This window comes from Pan troglodytes, chromosome 8 (genome assembly GCF_028858775.2).
Source record: "Pan troglodytes isolate AG18354 chromosome 8, NHGRI_mPanTro3-v2.0_pri, whole genome shotgun sequence".
Lineage (NCBI taxonomy): Eukaryota > Metazoa > Chordata > Mammalia > Primates > Hominidae > Pan > Pan troglodytes.
In genome coordinates, this window is record NC_072406.2 from 128,593,122 (window position 1) to 128,605,109 (window position 11,988).

The following is an 11,988-nucleotide window of genomic DNA, read 5'->3' on the forward strand; positions in this document are numbered from 1 at the left end:
GTCTTGCTCTGTCGCCCAAGCTGGAGTGCAGTGGTGCGATCTCGGCTCACTGCAAGCTCCACCTCCCGGGTTCACGCCATTCTCCTGCCTCAGCCTCCCAAGTAGCTGGGATTACAGGTGCCGCCACCACGCTAGGCTAGTTTTTTGTATTTTTAGTAGAGACGGGGTTTCACCGTGTTAGCCAGGATGGTCTCCATCTCCTGACCTCGTGATCTGACTGCCTCGGACTCCCAAAGTGCTGGGATTACAGGCGTGAGCCCCCGAGCCCGGCCCACACCAAATATTTTTATGACTTCTAAAAATGGAAGTCCTGTGTCTTCTTTTGTCTATTTCCTTTGTATTGTGGTCAAATGAGACAGGGCCCCATAGAGGCTCATTGGATGAAGAAACAGTTCAACCCTTAGTGAGCTTGGCTGGGGTGGTTTCAGTGGAGAGACAGCGGGGGAGCCAGGTTCCAGTAGAATGGGCGGAGAAGAGAAAGAAAATTCTTTGGCAATGATTAACTCATGAATTAAAATTCCTCTCTGGTAGGTTTCTTTCCCCTTTCAATTATTTTCAAATAATCATATGAAGAATTGCATTTTTTCAGTTTGTTATTAAGCATACAGTAATTTCTGAATTCAGAATAAAAGATCTGTTTAGCTCTAGATGTAAAAAGTCACATTTGGCCATTTGCAAGGGAATGATCTACTGACAGATACTATATTGATCTGTATCTATGTGTACTGGGCATTCTTAGCACATATCCCTGCAGGAGAAGAAGAATGACTCACTTTGCCTCTAAATGATTATAAAAGCATACATCTTCTTGCCCAATTGGTTTCCTAGATTTTTCTGGATTAATTGTCACATTATGGCAAATAAAAACTTGGCTATAGAAAGTATACATACTATATATATGCCACACAATACAAAGGAAATAGACAAAAGAAGACACAGGACTTCCATTTTTAGAAGTCATAAAAATGCCTGGAAAAATAAATAATTTTCTTTTAAAATATTATTAAACTATTTATTCTGGAAAATTAAAATGTGACCCATAATGTGTATTTTTAAACGTAGTTTATCACCAAATTCACTGAAACTAAAGTTGTATTTTTGCATGAATATGTGCAGCACTGTTCAAATACAACCCTGAAAATTTTATTTCCATTAAAGGATCCAGGAAGCCATACTTCCCATGTGTTTTTAACCCTTTCTCTCCCTTTCCTTCTTGTTTCCTTATATCTAGGTTGGAGGCACAAATTGTCTGTTAAACTCAGTGGAAGCGAAGTCACTCAAGGAACTGTCTTTCTTCGTGTAGGCGGGGCAATTGGGAAAACTGGGGAGTTTGCCATTGTCAGGTAGGCAGAGTGAGAAACTGACGCTTTGCATAGTGCTGGGGGCTCAGTAACACTCAGTGAGACTGGCTCAGTAAGCTGTTTAGTCTTCTCTTTTCCTACAATTCCACAGGCTACCATGGTATCTTTGATTTTTCTTTTTACTTCATGTTTTCCAAATATAAAGCAGAAATCATAATATGTATTTTCTCTACAGTTCCAACTAGAAACAGAAAATGTTAGGAAATGATAACATGAAAATACAGATCTAGATAATAGAGCAAGTGGAAAAAACTGACGGTATTCAAGATATATTTTTAATCCCATTCACTTAATATTATACAAATATAAGCATATATTTTTATTTGTGTCAGTAACAAATAAGACATTTATATAAATTGCTAAATTTCTAATAAGCTGTCTAAGCATTACCCACAGATACAGGACATGTGTTAGAATAGTCAGAGGTTAAAAATAATCCAGTTCAGATGTTCATTTTGTATCTTTTGCTAAAGCCTCCTTTTATCTTGAAATTTTCTTAATCTTTTATTTGTTCAGCCTTAGCATTTTTGTATTATGTTCATGTCCATTATTTTATTCTGTAATTTATGTCAGAATTAACATTATACCTACTAATTAGATGCAACCTTTTCTGCAAACAGATGAATGTATTAGGTGTTTTATCTCTGTGATTTCCATCATCCTCAAACACTGGGCACAGGCATGAAAAGCAGAGATTTTGTGGTTATTTTGTCAGTTGAGAGATGCATCCGTTTTATCACTGGCAGAGTTTCTGCAGGTCATCTTGCCTTGGTCCAACTGCCTGTAAATATAAGCTCAGTGAATGATGATCTGGATCCTGATTGGTGCACAGGCTCCAGCCCACCCTTCTCCTAACCATGTCTCCCACCATTTGACTTTATTCCACCTTCAGTTCAGCGAGGCTACACTGTTTGCACTACCCAGTACTGAATAGATCCTACCCTTACCTTTCTGCAGGACTTCACCCATGCTGTTTCTTTGCTGCAGATACTTTTTCCTGTCTGCTATTTTGTTTCTACCTCTTCTTCATGGCTCCATCAAGCCTCCCTCTGAGAGCAGTTCAGCATAATCATGTGCCTGTGGTTTTGAGGCTCACAGGATGCTGGGCAAAGCTGTGTGATTTGTGCCCTGCACAGAGGCATCTAACCTGGGGCAGCTGGTGATGAATATGCAGTTTCTGCCTCTTTTAAGATTTGTGAGAGCGTTTCCACATCTCTGTTCTTTTGATAACGGCCGAAGAAGCTGTTTGTAATGCTGTTGCATAGTTACCCAATCCTCTTTTAAGAATAAGTAAGCATTGAAGGTTCACAGCAGATGTGTCATCTTGAAATGAAGTCAGCTAGCTAAATTTGTATGCTGGTTTAGTTCTATTCTTCAAACAAGTTTTATAAGTCCAGCTTCTCCATGCTCATGGATAGGCAGAATCAATATCATTAAAATGGCAATATCAATAACATGAAAAGACAGATCTAGATAATTGAGCAAGTGGAAACAAAATGATGGTATATAAGGTATATTTTTAATCCCATCCATTTAATACTATACAAATGTAAGCATATATTTTTACTTGTGCAACTCACAAATAAATAAGACCATTATATAAGTTGCTAAATTTCTTTTTCTTTCTTTCTTTCTTTTTTTTGAGTTGGAGTCTCACTCTGTCACCCAGGCTGGAGTGTAGTGGCATGATCTCACCTCACTGCAACTTCCCATCCCCGGGTTCAAGTGATTATCTTGCCTCAGCCTCCTGGGTAACTGAGATTACAGGTGCCCACCACCATGCCTGGCTAATTTTTGTATTTTTAGTAGAGACGGGGTTCACCATGTTTGCCAGGCTGATCTCGAACTCCTAGCCTCAAGTGATCCGCCCACCTCGGCCTCCCAAAATACTGGTATTACTGGCCTGAGCCACCGCACCTGGCCAAACTGCTAAATTTCTAATAGGCTATCTACTGCCCAAAGCAATTTATAGATTCAATGCTATCTATATTAAACTACCATTGAGTTTCTTCACAGAACTAGATGAAACTATTTTAAAATTCATATGGAACCAAAAAAAAAAAAAAAAAAAAAAAGATCCCAAATAGCAAAGGCAATCCTAAGCAAAAAGAACAAAGCTGGAGGCATCATGCTACCCAACTTCAAACTACACTACTGGGCTACAGTAACCAAAACAGCATGGTACTGCTACAAAAACAGACACATAGACCCAATGGAATAGAGAATAGAGAATCCAGAAATAAGGCCGCATATCTATAGCTATCTGATCTTTGACAAACCTGTCAAAAACAAGCAATGGGGAAAGAATCCCCTACTCAATAAATGGTGCTGGGATACCTGGCTAGCCATATGCCAAAGACTGAAACTGGACCTCTTGCTTACACCATATATTACAAGAATTAACTCAAGATAGATTAAAGACTTAAATGTAAAACCCAGAACTATAAAAACCCTGGAAAACAACTTAGGTAATACCACTCAGGACACAGGCACAGGCAAAGATTTCATGATGAAGATGCAAAAAGCAATTGCAACGAAAGCAAAAATTAACAAATGGGATCTAATTAAACTAAAGAGCTTCAACACAGCAAAACAAACTATCAACAGAGTGAACAGACAACCTACAGAATGGGAGAAAACTTTGGCAACCTATTCATCTGATAAACGTCTAATATCCCACATCTGTAAGGAACTTAAACAAATTTACAAGGCAAAAACAAACAACTACATTACCAAGCGGGCAAAGGACATCAACAGACACTTTTCAAAAGAAGACATATGCATGGCCATCAAGCATATGAAAAAAAGCTCAACATCACTGATCATTAGAGAAATGCAAATCAAAACTACAATAAGATACCATCTCACACCAGTCAGAATGGCTATTATTAAAAGTCAAAAAATAACATGCTGGTGAGGTTTTGGAGAAAAAGGAACACTTATACACTGCTGGTTGGAATGTAAATTTGTTCAACCATTGTGGAAGGCCTCAAAGACCTAAAGACAGAAATATCATTTGACCCAGCAATCGCATTACTGATTATATACCCAAAGGAATAGAAATTGTTCTATTGTAAAGACACATGCATGCATATGTTCATGCAGCACTATTCACAACAGCAAAGACATGGAATCAACCCATGTGCCCATCAATGACAGACTGGGTAAAGAAAATGTGGTACTTATATACCATGGAATACTATGCAGCCATAAAAAAGAATGAGATCATGTCCTTTGCAGGAACATGGATGGAGCTGGAGGCCATTATCCTTAGCAAACTAATGCAGGAACAGGAAACCAAATACTGAATGTTCTCACTTATAAGTGGGAGCTAAATGATGAGAACACATGGACACACAGAAGGAAACAACAGACACCAGGACCTATCAGAGGGTGAAGGGTGGGAGGAGGGAGAGGATCAGGAAAAATAACTAATGGGTACTAGGCTTAATGTCTGGGTGATGAAGTAATCTGTACAACATACACATGTTTACCTATGTACCTGCACATGTACCCCTGACCTTGTTTTAAAAAAATGTCCAGCTTCACCATAGGTTATATCTTAGCTAATTGGGCTTCTAGTGACATAAAGGGCTGCAATGTATGGGCAATGAGTGAAGATAGTTCTTGGAATAACAGAAAGATTACCCTTAAGAACTTGGAAGAACAGTCTCCTCTGGTAATTAAATCAATTAATTCTACTAGTAATATAATAAGACAGACCCGAGGAATAGCAATATTAATTCGTTAATTCATTCAGCAAATATGTAGGTGCCTACACTGTGCCAGGAACTGTTCTAATTGCTGGGGATGCAGACACAGGTCCGTCTTTCACAGAGCTTATATTTGCAGTTTGAGTAGACAAATGGTACATTAACAGAAGAATAGTTATAAGTTATGAAGAAATAAGGAAAGGTGATACAGTATGGAGCAACATGGGGACAAATTTAGATTGGACTGTAGCTTAATCATTTACTAACTATAGTTTAATTTATGTTACCCACACAACAAAAAAAGGGACTGTTTCATCAGAAGGAGAATATTAGCAATAGCCATAGGAAATGGGAGTCAGGAAGCCCTTATGGGTAAGAGATGTTGGTTTGAGTGCCACGACCAATCTGGGTCACAGTGGAGAATTTTTGCATGATGGGGAAAAAACATGTCATTGGTTTCACTTTGTCTTGGATGGAACATACTTTATGCCTTGAGATATGGCACCTCCCTCTGCTCTATTGCCATGATCAACAAAATGTCTTTTGATCACTAGTTTAGTTACCCAATTCCTTTTATGTGGTTAAAGAAGGTACCAGAAAAAGGGCACGGGAGCATTCTGGTTAATCGAAGGGAGGTATTTCCACACTGTGAATTGGTGAACAGGCTCCTGGTTTGTAGATAAGTCTTGTGTACATTTAGTCCACTATTGAGAGTTTCTTGATTTCCTGGTGTCAGTATAATCTGGTTTCTGATACTACAAAGCCAAGACCAGATCTTTCACTATGGAGAAATCACAATAATGCCTCTCTAGGTATTCTCTAAAAATCACCTAGCCAAGCTTTCCATTTACTTCACCCTTCTTTCAAACTTCAGAACCATGCTATTCTGAGATGCTGATCAATACACATGGAAAGAATAAATCTCCTACAAGCAAATGCTAGCAAATACAAGTTTCTCTTCCATAGTGCATACACAGATGTGTTTTCTTTCATTCAGTGCTGTGAATACCCAGTGCAAACTTACGAGTCTTATTTTTGTTTACAGTGGAAAACTTGAGCCAGGCATGACTTACACAAAATTAATCGATGCAGATGTTAACGTTGGAAACATTACAAGTGTTCAGTTCATCTGGAAAAAACATTTGTTTGAAGATTCTCAGAATAAGTTGGGAGCAGAAATGGTGATAAATACATCTGGGAAATATGGATATAAGTAAGTATTGCTTTTTCCTTTTCCTTTTCGTAGTTTACATTTTATAAATGGTGTTTAAACCCATAGATAATTTGAAATGTGCAAGTAGCATAAAAATTTATAGACTTTGAAATTTTGCAATTAAAGAAAGGGAAAATTTAAGAAACCAATGCTATATGTGCAGAAGTGTTAGAAAATAAGAATTACTCATTAAATCGGGGGATCTACCATGTCTTTTTCTTCCCTGGCATCAGGTTAAAATTCCTTTTTTTTTTCCTTAAAAACTTTCAGATCTACCTTCTGTAGCCAAGACATTATGGGACCTAATATTCTCCAGAACCTGAAACCATGCTAATCTCAGATACAGTCTTGATGGATTTCTTTAGTAGGAGCAATGAAGGAAAGTGTCTCCTTCCACCTGGCATCCAGACCAAATTTGACCCTTGTAAATGACTTAGTCATTTACAAGGGTCTTACTCAGAGTCAAGTACGGGTTTGCTTTTTTTCTGTGTAGAATGTTCATCTAACTGCACCTTAAAAACACACTGAACCCTGGGACAAAAGATAATTCCTATGATCTGTAGGAATCTGGATATCATTGACAAAATAGAGCTGTTTTGGAATTTTCCTGAATAAGAGGAGGTGATGCAAATGTATGTTGAGTGTATAAACTCACTGGACAAAAGTAAGCCTCTGGTTTGCTGAGTTTTTGAAGTACATTTTCAGGTATAATAATCATTGTTCTAAAATAATATAAAACTATTTGTTATGTTGTTAAATCTTGCTGAGACAAATTATGACTATAGTGCATGATATATAGTAGATTATAACCTTGTGGGTTGATGTGTCTATCTAGTAATAATAAAAACTAATGAGATGGCACTAGTATTTCCAAGGTGTTCCTTGGTGTTCAGGGTGTGCACAAGAGAGATTTTGGAGCTTATCTGTTATGTGTTCATCAGTTAGCAATGGGACCTGAAGTTCAACAACCCAGGGTATAGCCCCCTTCCTCCAAAGTCCCTGCCACAGGAGAATTACTCCTCTCCCTGGGTCTTGAAGGCTCTATGGTGAATTTGTATTTAGCCTCAAGGCAGCATTTCATTTGTAAAGCACTTGGGTAACCCTTTGTTCTTGCAATAACAATATTATAATATTTAAATGTGTCCATTGTGTTTCTTTTTTCTTTATGTTGCTTCAATTTCTTCCACGGCGGTTGTCCTTAGCCAGCAAGAGGGAGAAATTTCATATTTTCATTTGCTCTGTTTTCTATCACTAGGCTCAGTGTTTAGCCTATAGGTCTGCGCTATAAATATTGTTGGAAGGAAATGATGACAGATAATCTGCAGAGGGTTTCTCGATTCTCCTTGGTGCCTCGCTGCCAGCTGAACCTTCAGAAGGACCCGTGGGTGTACATAAATAAATCTGTGCTGTGGTGGAAAGCAGAGAAGCATGTGGGATGACTCTCCCATTTTGCAAGGAAGGGATGGAAGATTGCTGGGGAGAAGGAAGAAAGCGGGTTCAGGGACATTTGGCATGATCTAGCGGTGTGTACTGCTCTCACTGGTGGGCTGCACATATTCACACCTAGGCCAACCTAGGAGCAGAGTGGCTATGAGTTAGCTCAGTAGAAGGGACTGAGCCGTACTATTTGTGTCGCAGTCCAGCATTCATTAGCAAGCTGGTGGTGGAGTCAGCACAGACCCTGGGGAGAGAAGTCTTCCTGAGAGCAGCTGTCCCGAGCCTGCACAGGTCCCAAGGTGGAGGAAGAGTTATGGATCCGGCCGTGGCCTTAGGCAACGTGAGTACTAGCTGCCTCCTCGCCCAGGAGATCTCTAGGCTGGCTCCTTCAAGGTTTGAAAAGACTAATGGGAGTCAATTAACTTCTGAGAACCCTATTTTAATAAAGTATAGACTTACTGTCCTATAGTTCTTAATATCTGTCCCCTTTTTTGCATTATAAGAATGTATGAGGATGAAAAATAGTGCATGAACTATCTAGGCAAAGGAATTCCAAAAGTTCAAGTTGACGCCGTTATTTTCTGTGTGTGCTTTTCCCTAAGGAAGCACTAAAAAAAAATGATTCCCTTTCCCTCTGAGTGCCCTGCATTATTGTAGCAAGCAATTGTGGCCTACTACTGTTTGGGCAAGGACTGTTAGGGAATTGTTCTGCTTCCTAGATGAATGCTGAAAATGCAGTCCAATTACCCATTACTCCCTCCACTCTCTGTGACTACTGACCCACACTCATGCCTTGTCATCATATCACTCAAAAATGCGCACCTCCAAACTCGCCACGCGGAATGTCCTCTTTGACCACAGTTGCCTCCCCTTCCGGCTTGCTGACCTTTTTTTTTTTTTTTAACTGTTAGGCAAAATCTTAACCTTGAATACTTTCAGATTTCTTTTCTCTGGGCCAGCACCTGAAGTGCTGTTGGGACAGTGGTACCACAGAGAAGACGGATGTAATTAGAATGTATATGATATGATGTATATTGTGATCAGCACTGTCCTGAAATGCGTTTCTTTTGAAACCTCCTGCCCCAAACTCTTCTGCTACTCCTACTTTATATAGAAAACAGATGCCATGATCCGATAGCAATCTCTACTCTTTTTTTTTTTTCTGTCGCCCAGGCTGGAGTGCAGTGGCGCGATCTCTGCTCACTGCAAGCTCCACCTCCCGGGTTCACGCCATTCTCCTGCCTCAGCCTCCCCAGGTGCCCGCCACCAAGCCCAGCTAATTTTTTTGTATTTTTAGTAGAGACAGGGTTTCACCATGTTAGCCAGGATGGTCTTGATCTCCGGACCTCGTGATCCGCCCGCCTTGGCCTCCCAAAGTGCTGGGATTACAGGTGTGAACCACCGCTCCCAGCCAGCAATCTCTACTCTTTTTGATCCAAACACATCAACTACCTACATCTGCATCCATTCTATCCTTTTTCTTTCTAATAAGGAAGCTGCCTCTTCTTTCCCAGGCTAATCCCTGCCCCTGTGCAGTGGCCTCCACCCTCTCCTGCTTTCTTGGGAACACGGCCCTGCGGGTTACTTTTTCTTTCTTTTGTATATTCAACTTATCATTGCATCCGGTTTTTAAAATCTGAAGTCCCTGCCATTACAAAATAAAATAAAATAAATCCTTCCCCATCCTAAATTCCTCTCTGCTCCCATCTGACTTTAGAACAGCTCTCACCCAGATTTCCAATGACTACGAGTCACAAAGTCAAATGGGAAATTCTACTCATTTGCTCTGTCCCATAGCAGAGTTCAACACTGTTGTCAACTCCCTGCCACTCTCTCTCTTTTTAAAAATTTAAAAAAAAAAAAAAATTTTTGGCCAGGCGCAGTGGCTCACACCTGTAATCCCAGCACTTTGGGAGGCCAAGGCGGGCGGATCATGAGGTCAGGAGATCGAGACCATCCTGGCTAACACAGTGAAACCCCGTCTGTGCTAAAAATACAAAAAATTAGGCGTGGTTGCGGGTGCCTGTAGTCCCAGCTACTCGGGAGGCTGAGGCAGGGGAATGGCGTGAACCCCGGGAGGCGGAGTTTGCAGTGAGCCAAGATCGCGCCACTGCCACCGCACTCCAGCCTGGGCGACACAGCGAGACTCCATCTCAAAAAAAAAAAAAAAAAATTTGTAGAAACTTTTAAATATTCACAACAGCAAAGAAAGCAGTAAACTAGCACCCCCAGGTGCCTGTCAACCAGTTTAACAATTTTCATATATTGCCAATCCTATTTTATGAGTGTGCACACAAACACACTCCCTATTTTTGTTTTGTTTGTTTTTGCTGGAGTATTTTAAGCCAAATCCTAGACATAATGCTGTTTCTCCCATTTATACTTTAGTATGTATCTGTAAACGATAAACTTGCTTACCTGTCAGGCCTCTGAGCCCAAGCTAAGCCATCATATCCCCTGTGACCTGCACGTACACATCCAGATGGCCGGTTCCTGCCTTAACTGATGACATTCCACCACAAAAGAAGTGAAAATGCCCTGTTCCTGCTTTAACTGATGACATTGTCTTGTGAAATTCCTTCTCCTGGCTCATCCTGGCTCAAAAGTTCCCCTACTGAGAACCTTGTGACCCCCACTCTACCTGCCAGAGAACAACCCCCCTTTGACTGTAATTTTCTTTCACCTACCCAAATCCTATAAAACGGTCCCACCCCTATCTCCCTTCACTGACTCTCTTTTCGGACTCAGCCCACCTGCACCCAGGTGATTAAAAGCTTTATTGCTCACACAAAGCCTGTCTGATGGTCTCTTTACACGGACGCGCATGAAATTTGGTGCCGTGACTCAGATCGGGGGACCTTCCTTAGGAGATCAATCCCCTGTCCTCCTGCTGTTTGCTCCGTGAGAAAGATCCACCTACGACCTCAGGTCCTCAGACCCACCAGCCCAAGAAACATCTCACCAATTTCAAATCCGGTAAGCGGCCTCTTTTTACTCTCTTCTCCAACCTCCCTCATTATCCCTCAACCTCTTTCTCCTTTCAATCTTGGCGCCACACTTCAATCTCTCCCTTCTCTTAATTTCGATTCCTTTCATTTTCTGGTAGAGACAAAGGAGACACGTTTTATCCGTGGACCCAAAACTCCGGCGCCGGTCACGGACTAGGGAAGGCAGCCTTCCCTTGGTGTTTAATCATTGCAGGGACGCCTCTCTGATTATTCACCCAGGTTTCAGAGGTGTCAGACCACGCAGGGACGCCTGCCTTGGTCCTTCACCCTTAGCGGCAAGTCCCGCTTTTGTGGGGAAGGGGCAAGTACCCCAACCCCTTATCTCCATGTCTCTACCCCTTCTTCGCCTTTCTGGGGGGCAAGAAACCCCCAACCCCTTCTCCTTCACCCTTAGCGGCAAGTCCCGCTTTTCTAGGGGAGGGGCACGTACCCCAACCCCTTATATCTCTGCACGCTAATCCCTTATTTCCGTGCCCCAACCCCTTATATCTCTGTGCCCCGATCTCTTATTTCCGCACCCCAACACCTTATATCTCTGTGCCCCAATCCCTTATTTCTGTGCCCCAACCTTGTATCTCTATGCCCCGACCCCTTTCCCACTTTTCTGGAGGGTAAGAACCCCCGAACCCCTTCCCTCCGTGTCTCTACTCTCTCTTTTCTCTGGGCTTGCTTCCTTCACTATGGGCAACCTTCTACCCTCCATTCCTCCTTCTTCTCCCTTAGCCTGTGTTCTTAAGAACTTAAAACCTCTTCAACTCTCACCTGACCTAAACTCTAAGCAACTTATTTTCTTCTGCAATGCCACTTGATCCCAATGCAAACTTGACAGTAGTTCCAAACAGCCGGAAAATGGCACTTTCAATTTTTCCATCCTACAAGATCTAAATAATTATTGTCATAAAATGGGCAAATGGTCTGAGGTGCCTGACGTCCAGGCATTCTTTTACACATCAGTCGCTCTCTAGTCTCTGTTCCCAATGCAACTCATCCCAAATCTTCCTTCTTTCCCTCCCACCTGTCCCCTCAGTCCCAACCCCAAGCATCGCTGAGTCTTTCTAATCTTCCTTTTCTACAGACCCATCTGACCTCTCCCCTCCTCCCCAGGCTGCTCCTCGCCAGGCCAAGGTAGGTCCCAATTCTTCCTCAGCCTCCGCTCCTCCACCCTATAATCCTTTTATCACCTCCCCTCCTCACACCGGGTCCGGCTTACAGTTTCGTTCCGCGACTAGCCCTCCCCCACCTGCCCAGCAATTTAC

The 11,988-nt window shown here is 41.7% G+C and overlaps 1 protein-coding gene across 1 annotated transcript in view; it reads left to right on the plus strand.

Annotated features, from left to right (window-relative positions):
* Positions 1–7,425, plus strand: part of PNLIPRP3 (pancreatic lipase related protein 3) — a 50,095-nt gene extending 42,670 nt beyond the window's left edge. The window contains exons 10-12 of the mRNA XM_001151006.5: positions 1,232–1,343; positions 6,120–6,287; positions 6,558–7,425. Of these exons, the coding sequence (XP_001151006.2) occupies positions 1,232–1,343; positions 6,120–6,287; positions 6,558–6,621 (344 nt within the window). The 3' untranslated portion in view covers positions 6,622–7,425. The remainder of the gene's footprint in view (positions 1–1,231; positions 1,344–6,119; positions 6,288–6,557) is intronic.
* The last annotated feature ends 4,563 nt before the right edge of the window (positions 7,426–11,988 follow it).